The sequence below is a fragment of the Panonychus citri genome, unplaced genomic scaffold (genome assembly GCF_014898815.1).
Source record: "Panonychus citri isolate SS breed McGregor unplaced genomic scaffold, ASM1489881v1 Contig00077, whole genome shotgun sequence".
NCBI classification, from domain to species: Eukaryota; Metazoa; Arthropoda; class Arachnida; order Trombidiformes; family Tetranychidae; genus Panonychus; species Panonychus citri.
Genome location: NW_026515482.1, coordinates 413,543 through 436,245, shown reverse-complemented (window position 1 = coordinate 436,245; position 22,703 = coordinate 413,543). Strand labels below are relative to the sequence as shown.

Below are 22,703 nucleotides of genomic sequence, written 5' to 3'. Positions count from 1 at the left end.
TTTGATCTCTTGTACCTTGGATACACTCATTTTCTTGAGGTATAATCATTTTTGGCATCAAATCATCACAAATCCGTAAATGATTAAGGAAACAAATAAACAATTCCAATGTAACCGGTGAGTTTACAATATCTTCTTGCAAGAAATGTTTCCATGTTTGTATTGTTTGTAATGGTGGTGATTTAATTATCTTCTCTCCATATTGCAATTGAAATTCCAAAGGTAGGTAAATAGTTTGAAAAGATAATTCAACTAAACGGGAACAATTAAATAACCAAACATGAAATTTATCAATTTGTCGCCGGTTGTTAAAATAGTCCAACTGATTCATCAACATTTCATTGACCATCGATTCCTTGAATTTACTTCTAGACAACCATTTATCAACGAATTTCTCATCAGGTATTAAATCCATAGTTAACGATTATAAGAAGGGAAAAAATTAAACAATCAGAAAAATCAATGAACTAATCAACAAGCGAAAGTAATTTAAACCAAAACAAAAAGCATGTGAATGAAGTCACGTGTGAATTTCTCGAAGAATAGCAAACAAAGTCTATTATTCGAGCAAAAAGCAAAACTGTTTTGTTTGTTTTTCCAATTTAGAGCAATTCGGTCAAAAGAATTGGCTAATTGTTCATTAATTACTTATTGTCATCTCGATCTAATTTAGATTGTGAAATGTTTAGAGGTTAAATGTGTCATAATTAATCTCTCAACAATTTAAATACTTTCAGTAATTTGGTTTCTTGTGTGTTGGATTAATAAGGTTGGTATTTTTTTTCATCACAATTAATTTTTATTTTGTTGAGTTAACTAGTTAATATAATTTAGTTGTGATTTTGTTTTTCTATTGTTTATGAAATAGTTTTTACATTATTGGGGATCATGAAATTATTGGTGAAAATGTTTTCTAAACTTGCAAATTGGTCTTTTCTTGGAGCAATTGTATTGGTGTTTAATTTGTTTCTTTTGGACATTTATTCAATTTATCCATGTGATTGGCCTTGTCCCGATTGTTCAGATGAAAATTTCGTTAAAGTGATGATATTAAGTGACCCCCATCTTTTGGGTAAACGTAAAGGTCATCCTGTTGACCAATTTACCAGAGAATGGGAAATGTCAATAGCTTTTCAATTAGCTAAATCAATTCGTAAGCCTGATGTGATCATTTTTCTCGGTGATCTTTTAGATGAAGGATTAACCGTTGATGAGAATGGTTTTGATAAATATGTTGATCGATTTGAAAAAATTTTCTCAATCGAAGATCCAATTGAGAAAATATTTATCGTTGGTAATCATGATATCGGTTTTCATGATCGAGTTGCTGCTTATCCATATCTACGTAAACGCTGGGAGAAAGCTTTCAATTCTAGTCTAGCAAAATTGGTCACAATTAAGGGAATCAAGTTCATCTCAATCAACAGTATGGCCATTGAAGGCGCTGATTTCTCGTTGGTCCAAGAAATGGAAAATTATCTATCGGTTGTTGATGAACAATTAACGAAAAGTAATCTACCTGGAGATCCTATTCTTTTGTTACATTTTCCATTATATCGGATTAATGATGATATTTGTCATGAAATTGATTCTCAAAAAGGACAAGATCGATTGAACAATTTCACCCCCGGCGTGGAAAGTTTATCCAAACGTACATCGGACAATTTACTTGAACGTTATCGTCCACGTTTAATTTTCAATGGTCACATTCATTCAGGTTGTGTTGTTAATCATACTAAACATGATTCTCAGGAATGGACAGTTGCCTCATTTAATTGGAGAAATCGACAAGATCCAAATTATCTTCTTCTTCAAATTTCACCAAATGATCATTCAATTGTTAAATGTTTCCTACCAACGGAGATTTCAATTGTAATCACTTCAATTTTATGTTTAATTACACTTTGTGTCTCAACCAAGATAATGGGAAAATTAGTCGACTCTCATTCACCAAAATCTCAACCTAAAAGTAAACCAAAAGACAACAAGAAAAAGGATAAAGAAAACCACAAACCAGTCTCCAAAGGCGAAATTAAGAAAAGAAAATCGAAAGAAAAAAATTAACTGATTTAGATCACATATACAAATAGATTAATTAACTTTTGTCTAAACTAAACAAAAAAAACTAAATTAACTTTCTAAACCAAAGTCACAAGTTGCACCTTCCTAGAAGATGTTCAAAAATGTACCTAACAATTTTACCTTTGAGATTTTCTATTAAAAAAAACCAATTTCTTTGAATAGTAATTCAAAGTTGATTTAAACTCTTTCATTGATAAAAAAAAACTCAATTCATCAAAACTGCCGTTCGATAAAAACCTCCACCAGATGGAGACACTGTCTACGTAAATTTCTCAACATCGAGTCACATGTTTACTTGTTTAGATTTTGATTCCAATCATTTTGAAAGGGAAATTGTTTACAATTAAATTTAGTTAATTCAATTATTTGCTTTCTATTGACTGGTAATTATCTTACACTTGTGGTTTTAAAGCAAAGAGACTTTGGTAAGAAAAGCAATCGATTGATTTTAATAAAACTAAAATGGCGATGCCTCCAGGATCTGCTGACTTTAATTCACCTTCAACCCAGATGAGATTATTCAAAGAGTATATGATTGATTTTAATCGATTGGCTGAACAATGTTTCAATGATTGTATCTTCGATTTCACCCAACGTAAAATGACATCAAAGGAGGAAAAGTGTGAAGATAATTGTGTTCAAAAGTATTTCAAAGTTAATCAAAGGTTAAGTAAACGTTTCTATGAGATCCACGCTGTTGAGAATCCATTGGACAAGGCAACCGCTTAAAAGACCAGCCCCTTAAGCGTTTCTCACATGTTCCTCCACGTGTTTTACCTTCATTATATTTTCTAGTTTAATTAATTAGTTACAAAGACATTTAATTGTTCCAGTGAAATACAATTTGTACCATTTTATTGGACCATTACAAGAACATTAGACAATTTTTCACCTTTACTTTGGTTTCCTTATTTTCTTGTTTTCATATTTTTTGTTTTTTTTGTCACCTTTTCCTTTTCCTGTTCATCTTTATATTATTTTTTTGCCAATTAATTGTTAACGTTGTAATATTTATAATAATCAATGGGACTAACCAAAGATTATACAAGGTTTATACCAAATGGTGATCCTTTTGGGCTAATTGGTTCACCGGATTCTTGTTTACGCTATGTAACAATCAACGGAATTATGGATAAATATGTTGCCACCAGTGGCCTTCAACATATCAACATTTGGGACACAAAAACGCAACAATTAATTTACACTCTTGGTTCGGGCTCTTCAATGATCACTTATTTTAATGTTAATTCTGTTAATGAACCTTTAATTGCTATTGGTCGTAGTGATGGCTCCATTCAATTAGTTAATTATGTTACCTCTGAATTGAAAGTTACTCTTAATGGACACAAGGGAAACATAACCTGCCTCTCATTTGATCCGATTAACATGAGACTTGTTTCTGGGGCTGTTGATACAACCATAATTGTTTGGGACATTGTCAATGAATCTGGTCTGTTCAAGCTTAAAGGACACAAGAATCTAATCACTCAAGTTAAATTCATGAAATTACACAATTGTATCATTTCAAGTTCCAAAGATGGAACCATCAAATTCTGGGATCTCGAAACTCAGCATTGTTTCAAAACATTTATCGCTCATAGAAATGAAGTTTTAGATTTTATTCTTTTCAAAAATGATACCAGGTAATTACTTTTTCTCATTTTTCCCCGAATTCTGCCAAATCTAACTAATCCACTCGCATTGTTTTTCACTCATCATTTTACAGATTGATTACTGGAAGCGACGAATTCAAGGTTTGGAAGATTAGTCTTCGATCTGATGAAGATGTAGCAAAGGAAAACAATCAATCAGATGAAGACGAAGATGACGATGAAGTAGAAGACAGTGAAAATATCAAAGACGAAACTAGTATGTTCAAAGTTGCTTCTTATGGGTCAATTCTTAGAGCCAACGGTAGCCGTTTTCGAGGATTCAGTATGGACAAAAGTGAACGGTTCATCTTATGCTATGGAATGGATGCTCATGTTGAATGTTTCAAGATTCGAAATGAACAAGAGATCAAAAAACGTTTACAAAAGAAAGAGAAATCCCGTCGTAAAAGAGCAGCAACAAACGCTGAGCAAAATGTAGATGAGACCAACGAAGAATCATCAACCATTACCCTTAAAGAAGAGATCGAACGACTTGAAGTATTTAAAGCTAATGGTCGAGTTAAATTCTGTGATATATTTATCCAAAAAAACGCTGCCAAAGTGACCCTTTTATTGGGTAACAATGTCATCGAAATGTATTCATATAATCTGGTCAATTCTGAGGTTGAACCAATGGTTAGATTAGACAATGAAGGCCATCGAACTGACATTCGGACATTAACATTTAGCTCAGATAATCACATGATTCTATCGGCAAGTGGTGAATCACTTAAATTGTGGAATCGATCAACCCGCCGATGTATAACAACCATCAAAGAGGATTTTGAATATGCATTGTGTTCACTATTTGTTCATGGTAACAAATATGCTATCACTGGAACCAAAACTGGTAAACTTCAAATATTTGACATTGGCTTAGCGGAAATAATTGAGACCATTGAAGCATCCGAATCGGGTAGACCAATATGGTCAATATGTGCTCACCCGGACGGAAAAAGTATTGTCTCTGGATCGGAGGATAAGACTGTTAAATTTTGGAACCTTGAACTAACTAAATCATCTAAAACCAACAAAATGGTTATCACTTTAATCCATACCCGAACACTGGCCACAGATGAAGGTGTTCTTGGTGTTAAAATAAGTTCTAATAGTAGACTTATAGCAGTTTCCATGCTTGATTGTACTGTTAAAATTTTCTACCTTGATACACTTAAATTTTTCCTCTCTCTTTATGGACATAAATTACCTGTTCTTTCAATGGACATTGCCGATGATTCGAGTATCATTGCCACGGGTTCAGGTGATAAGAATATTAAAATATGGGGATTAGATTTTGGTGATTGTCGTCGATCAATTTTCGCTCATGATGAGGCCATAACCTGTGTCCAATTTGTTCCCAATTCAAAGTTACTATTCACCTGTTCCCGAGATAAAACAATCAAATACTGGGATACAACTAATTATGAACGTATTATGACCCTTAAAGGTCATCAATCGGAAGTTTGGACTTTAGCATGTTCACCTAATGGTAAACACGTTGTTTCTGCTTCACATGATAAAACACTTCGACTTTGGATGGAAACTGATGAGCTACTTATCCTCGAAGAAGAAAGAGAAATCGAAAGAGAAGAGGAATTAGATGAAAATAACGATGGTGGAATTGAAAGTAATCATATAATTCCCGGTGATGGTAATAAAGAATCATCTTTACCCGTTAAATCAACCAAAGAAACTGTAATTGCCACCGAACGATTGATCGAAGCAATCGAAATTTTCAAGGAAGAAATCAAATCAAATGCCATTTTCAAGGCTCAATGTCAATCAGCTGAAAGTTGTGGTAAAAAGTTGCCCAAACCAATAGCACCTAATCCAGTTCTATCGGCTTTTAAAACGGATGACCCATACAGATACATTTACATCATTCTAACTCGTATCAAACCAAGTGAAATCCAAGAGACCCTATTAAGTTTACCATTTAATTACGTTTCCGATTTACTAATCATTCTGACAAATCATCTAGAAAAAGATTGGGATCGGGAAACAATATTAAAATATATTTGTTTCCTTGTTAGGTAAGTTTTTTTCCCTAAAATTTCTACTACTACATTTTCAGTACTTGTAATGATTTACTAATTGTTTTCTCTATTTCTCACCAATTAGAACTCATTTTGGTCAAATAAGCTCAACACCTCGACTTATTCCCACCATTGATTCATTAAGAAACCTTATGAAACCCAAATTGATGGAAACAAAGGTAAATAAAAAATTCAATAGAAAATTTGATTCACTTTCATACCTTTTTTTTCTGATCTTATAAATTGTTAATTCTTGTTCTCACTTTTTATTTTCTTCCATTTTTTTTCTCTCTCTCTCTCTCTTTATTGTAGAATTTATTTGGTTTCAATCAATCAGCACTTCAATTCATTCAAACTGAAATTGAATCTCGGGAAGAAGTGAAATTATTCTATGAGACATTTAAAAAGCGCGAGAAAAATCGTAATAAACGGAAAAAGGCAAAAAAGATTGTTGAAAATGCTCCCATATTATCTTTACGATAATTGAATAAGCAACGAATTGATTGTTATACAGTTGATTGGATTGCGAGAGATAATTTTTACCTTTAATCAAACTTTTTTTCTCAAGCCTTTTTTCACCATCGCCATAAAACCATAACCATTATCATCTTGACGGATTGATACACAACATACACTCACACCGATCACATACATATTACAATGATAATACAATTACAGATTAATAATGATAATGATTAACTGATTGTTAATTCATTATAACCTGTGGTTGGTGTGTATTAAACTCCCTTGTACAAAAGGGTAACTACAATAAGAGATATTGAAGAAAAAAAAACTTTCAAAATAATAAAATTGTTGCAAGAAATAAAAACTCATCTAAATCAAACCAATCATAATAATGATTATGATGATTGTACAATTGAATTGAATATCCATTTGATTGTCATTAAGAGACCTTCAATTTCCTGCCAATTAACCGTATACATGGATATATACAGTCCTCGGCAAAAGTTTAAGGACAATCAATTGATTATAATGTATATTTAGTATATGTTATTAACATCGTCACTGTTTTGACCTCAAAATCTATCAAAAAAGAATCACAGAATTTTTTCAAGTCCGCCATCTTGAACGCTCACCTCTTTCATTTATTGGTAATAAATTTCTTGAGTCCAGACCGCATATTATTATCAATTGAGGCCAATTTTCGAATTTTGCAATTACCGAAACTCATCGTGAACTTCAAATAACTTGAGAAAATACATTTACTAGACATTTCTAAAGGTCTAAAGTGATTAATTATCACTTAATTAATCTTTCCTAATGATTTTACTATTTTACTTTGAGGTCATTTTCAAAAAAAACGAACTTAAGGTTCGATTTATCATTTATTTCGTTTTTTGGCCTTAAAAATGTCTCAAGAGGAAAAAAATCAACAAAAATCTAATGCATAACCATGAACAATTAAGGGACTATCCAAAAAAAATAAAATTGATCCTTTCACCAAAAAGGTAGACCCAAAAAGCCGTTTGTCCTTAAACTTTTGACGAGCTGATCGCTATGCAATGTTAATAATTAGTTAAATAATTAGTTAATAAAAAATATGTACAAAATTTTTCTCTTCATTTTCAAAACTACTACCAATGACTATTATATTTATGAAAAAATTATAAATTTATCTTAACTAGAACTCGAGTTATAATCGATTGATTGTTGTCCTTAAACTTTTGCCGAGGACTGTATATATCAATGGATTTAATTTGATTCTTAAAGAAAATAATATATATAAAGGTCGATATATCTAGTCGACAATTTACTTAGATTGTAATAATCAAATGATTATGAGAAAGATGCTTGATCAACAGGAAGATGTTGTTTTCTACCTGGAATATAAATGATTAACCCACGATTCTTATAACAATTTAGCTTTTCTGATTTAGTTCGTTAAGAATAATAATATTTTTTTCTCTATTTCTCTTGGTGAGAGAAGAGAAAAAAAAATCTCTCTTTTCGTCTATTATTTTATTCTCATTCTTAAATTGTGAACTTGATTGTTGAACCTTCAGGCCTCTTATTTCCTTGAATTGTTCCCTATTTCATGGATCACTGAGCGAAAGAATTTTTTCTAATTTTTTTTTCTATTCTTAAACTTCATCAACCCAAAGAAAGATTCAAGAAGAAGAAGATAATCCAAAATTCCAAATCTATATGATGATAATAATATAATAGGAATGGAAATATTGTATCTGGTCCATTGGAAGGTTGGATTAACCCTGAAATGGTTAATCCTCACCGGACATAATCGATAACAATTTACTAATCACTTTGATTGTCAGATTGAGAAGAAGAAAAAAAAAAATTTTCACCAACACTAATAAGTTACAATTTTTCACGAAATGAAGGATATAAAGTTTATTGTTAACAATTATAATTAAGGTAAAAGTTGATTAATTTGTAGGTAGGTCGTTTTTTCATCCTCATCCTCATCATTGATAATCAACATTGAACTAATCAACTTAACCAACAATTCAATTTGATAATAATCACGCTCTAACAGGTTAATCAACTAACGGTTTTTTTTTCAATATTATTATTAATTCTTGTGGATCTAAATTGTCATGAAACTTTTACTTAATGTAATCAGTTAATCTTGGAGCTATTAATTTTTTTGATTACAGTTTTTAATCATTTTCATCTATAAATAGTAATTTTAATCATCATCTTATAACCAATTATAATTAATCATAATTGAGTTAAATGCAGAAAAACAAATTAGTCTCTTAAGTGTGTATATTATAGCAATTTAACTGTTGATTGTGTGATGACAATTAAGGAAAAAAAAAGGAAAAAAATTTCCATTCATTGTAATTGTAAGTTAATCAAATCAATTGTGAACTTTAATCAATCATAATTTCATCATAAATCAACAATTAGCGAGAGAAAAAAAAAGTAAAACAAAATAATCAACAACTTAAATCCTTAATTTTAAACATAATTGATTGTTAATCAGAATTAAATTGTAATTAAAAGGATAGACATAAACAGTAGCACATATCAAAGAGATTCAACAATTTAGTTTGTATCCATTGTTAATTGTTAATGATTAAGGATTAAAATTCACTTTGCAATTAGTGTCACGGTTTCATTTGCTTATTTAAACAATCAACTAAATTATCAGTTCCTATGTATCACTAATTACAATATTAATCATTAAATCACAATGTTAATGATGAAAACAGTTTTGGTTTAATTGTGATTAACTTTGTTCAAATTGCCTTAGGGCAATTTAATTTTTTCCTTCCATTTTCAGCCTAATAACTTGTCAACTTGAGGTTGGTTGATTACAAGACAATGATAATTAATGTTAACAATTGTGATAACAATATGATAATTGTGATTCATTTTAATTGTAATCAGTTGAGAGTTAACTAAATATATTACCTGTTAAGTAAAAGAAGTGAAAAAAAAATTCCCAACGAATTTAAGTTTACAATTTAAATTACAATTAAGGTTTTCGTATCTTGCAAATTAGCATAATAAAAACATAATCCCAAAAGTTGACAATTAAACAATTTATCTTGTCAATGATTGTATTTACTTGTAAATCATGATTAACTTGGTGAATTTTTAATCATCATCGTGTATTTTGTTTGTGGACTAATTGTGATTAGATGATAATGATTAACAAAACCAGACAAGATAATCAACAATTCACATAATCCATTATTCAATTGTGTATCTTTGTGTGTCTCTTGATTGTTTGTTGATTGTTGAAAACCTTACATACAAACTGAATGCAAGGTTATGATTACAATTGTAACAATTTAAATTATGTTATCGTTGAGAAAAATATTTAATTATGTTGATTTAGTTTCGTTGAATTACAATTGAATTTCTCGTTGTTTTTTTTTAGTTAATTAATATTGAGTATTAACCACGAGTCTCGTTAGTCATGGTAATGAACTGACAATGATTAAGTTACAACAATTAAGGGGTAAAAGTACAGACAAATGATTAAATTGTCTAGTTAAGGAATCAATTTGATTAATTGTTTCCAAACAGTGTGATTACATGTATCTGTAAATATATTCAAAAATTTTAATTGTTTTACAACAATTAAGTAATAACAACAACACTCAATGATTGTAATGCTAAACTAATGTCACAATTAACTCTCATGTCAGGTTTTGATCACAATTAAGGGGCAATTGGTTGATTGTAATGATTAGTGAAACTTTTTTTGCTTCCTTTCATTATCGGTTTTCACAATAATCACAACAACAATTAATCAATTGTAAAAGTGACCTGACAATGAAGACGATGATTGTAATTACAATTAATTAACTTATCATGATTTACTTTGAATTGCAGAGGAGGAAAAGAGGGAATTAAAATTAAATCGTAATCAACTTTGTTCACCTCAACAATTAAGGGGTTAAATTGTTTACCGTTTACCCTCAAGACTTTTTAACTAATTGTAAAGTGAGTAATCAAACACAATTAAACTAATTGTTGACAAGAGTAATAAGAACCAATAACAACAACAACAATCAAAGATGATCAATCAATTAAAATGGAAAATACTTTCAACAATTAAAATCACAACGACAATTGATCATTTGAACAATCAATTCAATGACCAGATAATCAATACATTGATGATAATGTTAATGATTATATTAACATTAATTACTAACATCGTCATCATAATTAAGTTTAAAGGTGAATTGTTTTCGTTAATTAGTTGGGGTAAGTGAAAATTAATTAATTGTAATCTCAATATAAGTTGTAACAATTATCTTTGATTGTAATTGCAGATTCCTTATAAGTGGTTACCTTAACCACTCACTAATTATTTTGCATAATTTTTTTTATATTTAATCAAACAAATTAATCAACAGTTGATTGTTGTTGTTGAGGAGATGATTTAATTTACTTACCGAGTGTATATGTAATCATAATGTTTATTATTTACACAAATCAAATCAAAAAGCATTATCAACTTGATCATCATCTTAATTACAACAATTTACTTTGCTTATCATTCATTATTATTATGATTAATCAACTTGATCAAAAAGCAAATCTTATAAATACAATTACATTTGGATCCAGCAAAAAAATAACAAAACTTTTGCAATTAAGTTAATTGCAAAGTTCAATCACTTTTTTACAAATACTAATCATAATTATAATTATGATTACGTCCTAATTACTTTCTGATAACAAACAATCAAAGAAACAACAAAAAAAATCGCTAAGAATTAAATACTAATTGTTGATGGAATTGTAATTAATTAACTCATTGTTCACGTAATCAAATTGTTTACTTTTGATTAGGTTAATTTTTTTTTCATCTTCTTGATTCACTAATCACAATTAGTTTTGATTCTTATTGACATTAAATGATAATCATGATTTACCATCTTGTATATGTTATTATTATTGTTTAGCCAATTAATTACAGTTGATTTGGTTTGATTGTTGATTAAAATGACGATGCAAATGTAAATCCGATCAATCAACATCCTTAATTAACTTTTAATTGTTAATCAACAATCAAGAACAAGAAAAAAAAACAAAGTTGACAATTGAACTTAATCAAAATTAAGAATTGAGCAAGAAAAAAGTAAAGTTTAAATCAAAGTAGATTAATGAAACTTTTTAAATTGTAATTAAATCACAATCAAACTGCGACAATTAACTTGTGATATAAATACTAACCCTGATAATTAGAGATAAATTGAACAATCAAATCAAAGAATTAGACAAAAAAGAGAAAGAGAGTTAGAAAGAGAACCAAAACAATTAAGAATTAAAATAAATCTCAGGTTAATTTACTTCCAATTTTCAAACAATTAGCACCATTAAGAATCGAAACAATTAGCAAACAATCAAGGATTAGGAAAGAGAGAAAGAAACTTTTAATCAAATCTCAGCGGAAGTTAATTGAAATCAAATCTAAATTGTTGATCGTCAATGATTAATAACAATTAAGAACGAGAAAAAAAAGCTAATCACAATAAGAAAGTAAATTGATTATAAATAATAAGTTAATTGTTAGAGGGGGAAAATGTCGTTAAGTTAATTTTTTCTTCTTTTCTTGATCATATTCATAATAATCAACACAATTAACATGATTATTACTCTATTATATCATGATTAAAGATAAATAAATAGTAATTGATACAGATAATGAACGATTATCATCTTTATGATGATGAAGGAGGATGAGGAAGATAAAGATGAAGATGGAGCAACGATGAAGAAAGTTGATAAAGAAACGAAAAGAGAACATTTTTTTCATTTAATATACACTCCACCCCTCATACCACCCACTCTTCCCTTATCTTCCTCCCTCTCTCTTTCCTTTTCTCTTTCTCTTCATGGTCTTTACCGTTGCCCTGCCCTTTCATCATCATCACAATAATCATCATCTTCATCATTATCATCAAAGTTTTTTGTCAATATAATCATTTCTTCATCTCCCTCCATTTTTGTCTCTCACTCTCTCATTTTGTGGTTTCCTTTTATTACTATTGTACCCGCTCCCTCCTCTCTCCTCTCTCTCTCTCTCTCTCTCTCTCTCTCACCTTTCTCATCATCACTATTATCATTATCATCCTCTGTTTTTATCAATTTTATCACCTTTAACCACTGATGATATTTTTTTAGCCAATTGATTAACCTTGTCCATTGATTGTTATCATTCACTTGAGGGACTGATTAACCTTTGACCTGATTGACATTGATAGTTTTAAATCAACACGTGTAATTAACAATTGCAACAAGTTATAACAACACTACAACAATTAATTGTAATTAATTATAAACAAAATTGTGTTAATCAACTTTTACCAATTACCTTTTAGTTTGGATTAACTCATTTAACTATTTTAGTGTTTCTGATCGTTGACATTTTTTTTGATTGACATTTAATTGTCATTATTATTTTTTGATGCAACGACTGTTAATCCATTTATTTAATTACAATCAACTTTAATCAATATTGTTTCTCGATTCGCAATTAAGTTGAGTTTTAATTGTGATCATTTTGTGTATCCCTCTCTCTCACTCTCTCTCTCTCTCTCTCCCATCTTTCAATTATCATCTTTGTGTATGTGTGTTTATGTTTCTTTGATTAATTAATTATTATGATTATAATTACCAAGGTAATCAATCAATGATTAAACCATTATAACAAAATCAACAATCAATCAACTTTAATTCAAATTCACTTTAATTTAATCAATTGTTTTAACAAGGATTAATAATTTGTCTTATTAACAAAATTTAAATTGTGATACAAACTTTTTGGGACTTTATCCATTGGTGACAATTAAACTGAGTGATTAACTTTTTTGCCAGCCTGTTAATTGTGACAATCAACGGATTTTCTAGTTAATAATCAACAATTTACTCTATTCTCAACAATTTAAATCAACTCAACTGACCTTGTGACAATTAAAGTGATATCTATCAACGATCAACAATTAAAAATCAATCAGTAATCATCATCAACGGATCCTAATCAACAGACTCTTTTGATTAACTAATTAACCACAGCCCTCTTTGATTGGGTAAGTGAAATTGATTGTAACAATTAAATCAATATTCTGATAATTATCAAAAGCTTCAACGATAATTGAAAACAATCAGTTAATTGTCGTAATAAGTTAAAAAAAAAGGGTGTAAGGAAAGTGAATAACAATTAACTAAATTATCAACAATTTACACAAGCACATGGTTACAATTAAGGTACTAATAATTTGGATAACCTGATTAAATTGATTTGATTGATTAACAATTTACATGAATTGATCACATTGATTTTGCACCTTGTCTACATTTAATCAATTACAATTAACTCTTCCTGATTGTGACTCTTTTTTTTTAATCATTCACCTTATAATATTACTAATAATCTGCAAAGGTATAACAATTAAAGTTAATCATCATCATCATGATAATCATCATATTGATCAGTTTTTTTTTAAATTAATTACGTTGTTAATTAGTATGTCTGTGTATCTTTGGTGCTATTTGTTATGTTTAACTAATTGTTAATCATTTTCTCATTCTCATTGTTATTGTTGGTTAATTATCATCATCATTAAGGGTAAAGACAATACATCATCATCGATTTTAATGAGATACATTTAATAATTATTACAATCAAGTTAATCACAATGAAGTAATTAGTTAATATTAGAAGACAGTTAACAAACATGATACACAATTTAATCATCAATTGTGTGTATATATGTTAATATTTTAATTGTGATTAAGCAGAAATATCAACGATTCAAGTTAATCAATTATCTTTATCAATCAAACTTACAATAATTAACGATTTATTATTAACAATTGAAATTAATTGTCCAATATAAATGGTTAATTAGTGTATATGTATGTGTGTAATAACTTAAATTAGTTAATTGTGACTCTGTTAATTGTTATTTCTTAATCTTAACTTTGACGTTACTAATAATAATTATCAATCTGATTGCAAATTAATTGTAATTGTATTGGCCTAAATTGATTGAAATTTAAATTGCAATTAACTGATTGACTCTCTTTTTTTGTTTGTTACGTTAATTGTTAATCAATGATTAGTTTTTATCAACTAATTGCGAAGAAAAAATTTTAATACAATTTAAATGATATAAACTCGAGAGTGATTAACTTTCTAAGTTTAATCTAATCAACTTGTCTCTCTCTCTCACTAATCCAAATGATTAGGAGACTAAATTAAACCACTAAAGTTAATCAGTTAATTATTTTTATCCTCTAATTACGTAATTTATTTGATGTCAGTTTGTATATTAGAGGTTTTTTCGTGATTATTAATTGTTTTAATGGTTCATCATGATTCTGATGATTTAATAATGATTCAGTTATTGTATCATCTTGTTTCCGGATAACCATGAACTTAACAGGTAAACGTCCTTGTATTAATTTGTACCAATCAGTTGATTGTAAGGATAATTACAACACAGTTGATTAAAATAATCATATTTGTAGTAATTTAAATTGTGTTTTTTTTTCATCACTGACGATTTAGAGGCAAAAGGCAATTGTATTGAAACTACTAATCAGTTTCAAAGTTTCTAAATCATAGATTACGATTTAGTAAGTAATCAATCAATAGTTGATATTTACATTAGTGTTTTTAATTGTTAGTTTCTCACACAATTGTTTTGATAATTAAGGCTGAGAGTACAATGAGAATCTCATGGTAATTAATTGATTCAGTGGATGATTTAATTTTAGAGTTGTAATAAATTGAAGAAAGAGAGAAATAAAAAATCTTAATCATCAATTTGATTGATATTAACAATCAACAATTGAATTAATCTTAGTTTCCGTTTGATTTGCTTTAATGGAGGATAATATTGATTGCTTGTTGATGAATTAAAATAAACAATTTATTTATTAGTTAAATATATAACATCCTGATTAGGTTGATTAAGATGATTTGAAAGGAAATGATTTACTAAATAAGAATCAATGAATTTTCAATAGCCTTGATTAACAGCAACAATCAAAAGTTTGAGTAAATTGGATCCATTGAAGAAAAAGTCATACAAATTTTCAGGGTAATCATTGAATTGAGAGAGAGAGAGAGAAAGATAATCTAAAAGATGAGACTGATATTGAAGAAGAAAAATAAACTAATTAACTAACAACTTAATTAGAATATGAAAGTCTATCTTGATTAGCATCAAATGATGACAATGGCTCTAGAATAGAGAGACAGAGAGAGGGAGAGGTAGATAAGTAAACAAGAATTGTGCAAGATGAAGGATAATCAGATAATCCAAATGTCATCAGATAATTTTCTAGTTCCGTGGAAAAGGAAATGCTAATGAGAGTAATTATCCTCTTGATGATGTTGATTTAAAAATGGAGGAGGGAAAAGACTCTAATGAAATGAATCTACCCCACCACCACCACCACCTCATCATCCACCTTAGTTACTCACCACTAATCTGATCCCCTGTTGTTAGTTGTATCCATGTGTAATATATGGATATTATTCATAATATACTTTGAATGAAACCCCACCATGGGGATAGAAAGAGAGAGAGAGAAAATAATAAAAGACAAAATCAAATAAAAGGTGATTATTATTATCATGAGTACTTGATTATTTAATAGCTTAAATTGTTCATTCATCAAGAATTAAGTAATTACTTGCGAGAGAGAGAGAGAGAGAGAGAGACTTAAATAACAATAACAAATAACAGAAGAAACAATTTTTTTTTTCAACGATATCGTTAAATGCGCGACGTTGACGCACTTAATTATTATTACCAATCATCATCATTAATAAGGTTATTAAAGAGGTGTAGGTTCATTGGTCTTTATAGTGTTATTAGTTAGTGATTATGGTGATCATATTAATTAACCATGATATTCATGAGACTATCAGTAGGTATATAAATACGTTAATTGTTCAATAAATGAGGGAGTCAAAGGTAAGATGAGAGAGAGAGAGAAAGAGATTGAGAGAGTAGGTGAGTGAGAAAGTAAAACGAGAGAATGAGTAACAACAACTTAAGATTGAATTTGATTGAATCGATATCATCCTCATCTTTCCACCCCTCCCACCCTCTTTGCTCTCTCTCTCTCTCTCTCTCTCTCTCCATCCTTATTTCTCTTTCTCTTTCTCTTTCTTTTCTCTTTCTCTCTTTTGTTTCCAATAATGATAATGATGATCAACAGTCAGTCATCAATTTAAGGCGGACTTTGATCATAAACGTAACACAATTATAATGATCAACCTGAAATGACGGTAAAATGAATCGAGGCTTTTACTCTCATCTTTATCCGCATCCTCATCCTTATCTTCATCCCACCGTCAATGATTTTCATCATCATAATCTATGTACCATTGTAGCCTTACCTTGTTTTACGTTTGTTGTTTTTGATACAAAAAGAAAACATTATGATTGTTTCATGGACTCTACCTTAATGTTTTATGGTTATCATTTGATTATCATCTTAATAATATATATATTCACAATTGATTTCATAATATTATTAATAACATTCAGAATCAATCAGATTTAATCATCATCATTATGATAATCTTCATGAATACCTATCCCTTTTTATTATTATTTATCATCAACAACTTCATGCTCATCATCATCATTTTTACCTGTGTGTATGTGTGTGAGTGTTTAAAATTAATATCAATATTATTCAACTTGATTATTATCATAAACCATTAAAAAAACTATGTACAATTTAATATTAACCAGACAATCAACTAATTCATTATGATAATTAAACCCCACCAATGATACATAATGAGCGTTTAAATTAGCAAATATATTATCATGATGATGATGTTTGGTTATATTGTTTTGATAAATCAGTGTTGAGTTAATTTTGTTTTGCCCATTAAATTGTTTAACTTTAAATTATAATCAATGTATTAACAATTAACCATTTTATTTGGCTAAGTGTCAATATCATAAATCAAATGTAAGGTTCATTGAAAATGTTAATTGTTTTTAATACTTATCATTTGATAGTTTATAATAAATACTAGTATTTATATTTATATGTGTATCCAAACAATTAAATGTTACAAGTGATTAAATTAACTCGGCCAATTGTTACGATGTTGATGATTATAAAATGATCAATCAAGAAGGCGTAACAATTAACAGGTTAGCAACAGTATAAATAAATGATTAAAGCAACAATCTCATCAATGATTAAGTTTCAATTAATTGACAAACAACAATTTTAATCAAAATGTGAAGATGATCAATTGGATTGTAATAATAATAATAATAATTGATTTTATATATAAGAAGTTCAGATGAGAAAAAAAAAAGAAATCCAGTTAATTAACAATTTAAGAGGAAGTAATTAAATCCCTAATTGTTAATCTAATCGTTATTATTATTAGCTGACAATTTATATGTTTGAAAAAAAAGGATTAATTTAGGAAATGAGGAATTCAAATCAATCAACAATCAACAGTCATGATTATTGATGCAATTGTTATGTTTAAATAGGATGTAAGTTGAAAATATAATTGAATTAATAGTTGATTAATTGTAAACATGATAAAGTGATAAATTTCATGATGATTATCATCATCTTAATAGATGACATTAAATTTTGATAATGTTAATAATAATCTCGTTCTGGAACTGATTAACAGCCATAGAAATCAATCTTTTCCTCAAGATGATTTAAGAAATGAATTATCATCATCATCAATTTATATCATGATTAAATTTTGACTCTCTCTCTCTCTCTCCTAATAGGAAACAATTTAAACTATTAGAAGTTAACAATTAAGTATATAAATTAATAATCTAAATAATTAAATGGTCTTTTGTTTTCACCAGCAAAATACACAACAATCAACAAGGAAAAAGTTTTTTAATTATAATAATAGTAAAAGGTTAATCATTATAACCTGAGTTTCCATTAGTCATTTGTGTTTCTTGAGAAGATGAGGATGAGGATGGAGATGAAGATGAAGATGAAGATGAAGATGATTAAGAAGCTCACCACACACTAGTATTAACCCCTCGTTTCGCCTAATTTAATTCAACAGAAACATTTATCAACAACAATCAAGGGAATCACTTTATATGGATATTAGGGCAAACATTTTTAACTATTTAATTATTATTAAAAAGGTAGCACGATAATTATCATCTTAATTATAATCATCTTTTTCCCTTGTTCATCTTTAACAGTTTAAGCCCTTTGGCTTACCCATCAACAATTAACTTAACAACCAAAAGAAAACAAAACAAAAACAGAAAACTGAATTAAATTAACAGAATTAATATCAACCAAAAGTGACCTCTGGTGAGAGAACTTTTCCCTATGATAAACTTTTTCTTTTTTCTTTTCTTTTCTTGTTCTTTTTGTTATTCTTTTATTTCTCTTTCCCTCACTTTTCTTTCTTAATTTTACTCTCAAGGTCAAAGGGTAGCAAATGTTACTGACCTTTCAAGTGACCTCTAGGTAGACAAAAAAAAAGGTAAAAGGGTAAAAGAAAAGTGTTTATAAGAGGAAAGAGAGAGAGAGAGAGAGAGAGAGAGAAAAAATTTGCTCATTAATCTTTAGAACTCGATAGAAAAGAAGAAGAAAAAAAGTCAATGGTAATTAAATGAAGTAAATTCAATGAGCCGTATAATCGATTGTTACTAATCGATAAATGAACATGTACATATATTTTACAGTCTCTCCCATCATTCATCTTCTTCATCTTCCTTTTATCTTCTTATTCTCAAACAAAAGGGAATGTCTTATTTTAGAGAGAAATTGACATTCACCTTAACATTGGATTCGCCTTAAGGTTAATATAGTAAAAAGATGATGAAGTAAATTTCAAGTAAAAACAAAAGCATGAAAAATGATTTTCTTTTTATCTTCATCTCTCTTCATCTTTCTCCATCTCTCTCAACACACACACACACACACACACAGAGCTCGAGGCGTATTCATATAATATATTAAATATTCAGTGGAAGAAAATGTTTCTCATCTTTAGAAGATATTACGATGAGAGAGAGAGAGAAAGACACAGGTAAAGTGGAATATTATCTTAAATATTATCATTTTTCATGCTAATTAATGATAATTCATTTATTTCGTAACGATTATCATTTAAAATGTAAAAATTGCAACGATGTAAATTGTTAATGGTTAAACTAATTCGCTAACTATTATCATCATCGTTTATATTGTTATCAATGTGATTTACACACACAAATAATAGCAAGGGAAACAGAAAACTGGACAACACGTTATCCAAGATTCAAATTATCATTTACTTTTAATCATCTTCATTCATCTTCAATCTACACCCTTACCTGTATTCTCATCACCATCATCATCATCATTATCCTTATCTTTATCTTCCTGTGAAAAAAATTCTTTTTCAACTAATTTTCCTTTGAATAGATTCTGATTATTTTACCTCGAGGGTTAAATCATTTAAAATCATATTTAATGACAAAGATATTTAGGTTTTCGCATCAAATCAAAGTAAATTATAGTTAGAGGAATAAATTAACTAGAAAGAAACTTGATTAATGAAAATTTTTCAAACAATCAAATTAAAGTTCAATTTAACTTTCAAATATCTTCAACAATTTACCAACTCAGGTAACAATTAATGGATTAATTTAGTGATTAACATGCTAACGATAATAAGATTTACGTTATTAGATCAACAACAAAAAAAAACTAATATAATGAGAAAGTATTAATAATAAGTAAAAGAAAAGGATTAGAATTTAATTGTTATCGTTAAATAGTTAATTGTTTGAACTCGAACAGGAAAAAAAAATTAAACCTATTCACATATAATTAGATTATGAGAGCAATTAATTATCATTGGAACGTAATAAAAACTAAATTATTGACCACTAGGGTTAAGCAAATTGTTGATGATTAATTTTGATAGTTTTTATTATTAAGTTTACAAGGTAAAAACATAAACAATTAACATTCAACTTAATCATGTTAATTGTTGTAAATAAACTAAATTCAATTGTAAAAAGTCATAATAATCATACAGTTAAACAGATAAATCACTTTGCGTTTTTTTTTCTTGTTTCGCTTGTAATAATTTGTATTAATACACTGAGAGAAAGTGATTAGCATTTTCGAAGGGGCAAAAACGAAGCAATTAGTTTATACTAACCAATATCCTCTGCCCACCTTCCCATTAACCTGTAGATTATATATTTATGTATATTTCCACTCCACCCTTCCACCTCCTCTGCCCACCCCCAACGCCTCTCACACCCTCTCGCCTTTACCTGTTCAATGTAATCATTACCTTTTTCATGGTATTTCAATGCTCACTTCTTAAGCTCACCTTTGTGGAGAGAGAGAGAGAGAGAGAGAGAGAGGCAAAGAAAAAAAAAGTTAGTTAGTTAATTTAGTTAATTTGATTGCTCAGTTTTTTTGCTTATTTTTAAATAGGCAATTTGAATGCAATAGTTAATTTACTTGATTATCATGATGATGATTATCATTATTATTATTAGTTGCAATTCATTATTATTATAACTATATAATTATAATAATAAACACAAACACCTAGGCTGGGTCTCTATGTATATCCCAATCCAATTACCTATTCACATTGTAAATTAATGGTAATATTACAAATTGCTCTGGTTATGTTTACTCAAAGAGAGAGAGAGAGAGAGAGTAAATTAACAACTGAATTAACTTTGATTGTGTTGCTTTAATTTTTTTTTGTTGTTGTTGGAAAGAAAAAAATTATTTTCATTTTCCAATTAACTGGGTCTTAATTTAGTTTACGAAACATTGATTATTGTTAAAACAATGTTGTTGTTATTGTTTACCTTGAAGGCAAACAACTGTAACAGGTCAGGTCAATAGCCAAGAGTTAGTATCATCATTGACTTTAATCATAATCAATTGATTATCTCAATGATAATTAACTTTGTTTTTCCAGTTAATCCAATATGCTTTATCTACATAACAAACTTATTAGGCCTTAAAGGGTGTGTCTCCTAGATGATTGTGATATATGGTTGATAAATTGATCTTCTCGAGTTGGTCAAGTTGTAAAACTTTACTTTTTTTTACTCTAATTACTATTGTTATTGTTGTTGTTGTTGTTAATCATAAATAATCAAAGTTATCAATTATAACCTTCAACTTGATAATAAACTTGACACACTCACACACAGGGTAAAGGTTAAGAGTTAAACGTAACAATTAACTTAATTGTAATTAGATTTAAACAACAACATTAAACTGGAGAAACATTAGATTAACGCAATCCATTTAATTGTTGACATGTTTGTGAGTAACTTGTTAATCAATTGAAATCCCTTTTAATTGTTTACTATCCTCATCTGATTATCTAATCCTCATGTTAACTGATTCAAAAAAAGAAGGGATTTTCTAAGAATATTAATCACAATTAAAAATGGTAAAATATTGTATTTTAATTGTTGTAATCAAATTAAATCTCGCCCGCAGTTTAGGCGCAATGTGTGAGGTAAATTGTTGCAATTACGAAAACATAATCAATTTAATCAATTTGAATATGAAAACTATGTAAACAATCACGAAATTGCAAGTTAATTGGAAAACTTTGTCTAATCCAATTAAATTTTTGTTAATTCAGTTGTAAAAAGAAACAAAAAGTCAACAATCACACAATTAAATCTCTTAACGAATTAACAATTAATTTAGTTTGTTGATTATTCGTGTGATTCAAATTTTTGATTAAATTGCCGTTTTGTATATTTAATTAACTAATTTACATATTAATTGATTTTCTTTTTAATATTTTTACACACAATTACAATTATCATCTTTAACCATTAACATAATGATGATTATCATTAATTAAGTGTTACCCTGTAATTATGACCATTGATTACTTGTAAATAATATTACAATCAAATAACAACAGCAACACAATTTAATTTAATTCATTTAAATGGCAAACAGGTAAATGATAATAAGTTAATATTAATTATGTTAATTGTTAATAATACTTATCATTATCAACTCCTCCCATTGGAAAAGTTAATGTTAAAAGATGAACATATTAAATATAATTGTTAAATGTAAATCATTTAAACTAATCACGAATTGTAAATTGTTAATTTGATTGTTGTTCAAACATATCTGTTGATAATCATGATGATGATGATGATGATGATTATGATTATGATATTTAATGATGCTGATGATGATGATAATGATATAATATGTATGCTTAGTAAACAAACAGCAAAAGTGAATCAAGTTTTCAACTATATGATGTTTAAATTGTTAATTGTAATTTAATCATAATAATAATAATGATTATCATGATTATTATACAATTAACTTATAATAATAATAATACTTTTCAACTTGTCAACCTCAAACTTTACTTTGCCTTTTTGATAACTTAATCATATATATGATACGTTGTTTAATTTACAAC

The 22,703-nt window shown here is 28.3% G+C and overlaps 4 protein-coding genes across 5 annotated transcripts in view; all 4 read left to right on the top strand.

Annotated features, from left to right (window-relative positions):
* The first annotated feature begins 607 nt into the window (after window positions 1-607).
* On the top strand, window positions 608-2,247 carry LOC128386921 (metallophosphoesterase 1 homolog). Of its 2 annotated transcripts, none has more exons than XM_053346036.1 (2): window positions 608-769; window positions 869-2,247. In XM_053346036.1, the coding sequence occupies exon 2, from the start codon at window positions 889-891 to the stop codon at window positions 2,062-2,064; it is 1,176 nt and encodes a 391-aa protein (XP_053202011.1). In that variant the 5' UTR covers window positions 608-769; window positions 869-888; the 3' UTR covers window positions 2,065-2,247. The 2 variants fall into 2 exon arrangements, with proteins under 2 accessions (XP_053202011.1, XP_053202012.1); XM_053346037.1 differs by having other exon boundaries at window positions 835-2,247.
* A 118-nt stretch (window positions 2,248-2,365) lies between these two features.
* Window positions 2,366-2,979, top strand: LOC128386922 (mitochondrial import inner membrane translocase subunit Tim9-like). The gene has a single exon (XM_053346038.1). It carries the CDS (start codon window positions 2,545-2,547, stop codon window positions 2,809-2,811), a length of 267 nt encoding a protein of 88 aa, XP_053202013.1. The 5' UTR covers window positions 2,366-2,544; the 3' UTR covers window positions 2,812-2,979.
* Window positions 2,980-3,099: 120 nt separating this feature from the next.
* LOC128386919 (WD repeat-containing protein 3-like) lies at window positions 3,100-6,627 on the top strand. Its single transcript, XM_053346033.1, has 4 exons — window positions 3,100-3,725; window positions 3,809-5,767; window positions 5,856-5,949; window positions 6,083-6,627. The coding sequence occupies exons 1-4, from the start codon at window positions 3,106-3,108 to the stop codon at window positions 6,251-6,253; spliced, it is 2,844 nt and encodes a 947-aa protein (XP_053202008.1). The 5' UTR covers window positions 3,100-3,105; the 3' UTR covers window positions 6,254-6,627.
* Window positions 6,628-12,225: 5,598 nt separating this feature from the next.
* LOC128386920 (protein nubbin-like) overlaps window positions 12,226-22,703 on the top strand; it is a 76,375-nt gene continuing 65,897 nt past the window's right edge. Inside the window, exon 1 of the mRNA XM_053346034.1 lies at window positions 12,226-13,308. The gene's annotated coding sequence lies outside the window, so the exon portion shown is untranslated. The remainder of the gene's footprint in view (window positions 13,309-22,703) is intronic.

Coding starts and splice junctions, on each gene's coding strand:
- LOC128386921 (XM_053346036.1), top strand. CDS start 889: ATGAAATTATTGGTGAAAATGTTTTCTAAACTTGCAAATTGGTCTTTT.
- LOC128386919 (XM_053346033.1), top strand. CDS start 3,106: ATGGGACTAACCAAAGATTATACAAGGTTTATACCAAATGGTGATCCT. Junction 3,726..3,808: donor CTTTTCAAAAATGATACCAG/GTAATTACTTTT, acceptor ATCATTTTACAG/ATTGATTACTGGAAGCGACG. Junction 5,950..6,082: donor CCAAATTGATGGAAACAAAG/GTAAATAAAAAA, acceptor TCTTTATTGTAG/AATTTATTTGGTTTCAATCA.
- LOC128386922 (XM_053346038.1), top strand. CDS start 2,545: ATGGCGATGCCTCCAGGATCTGCTGACTTTAATTCACCTTCAACCCAG.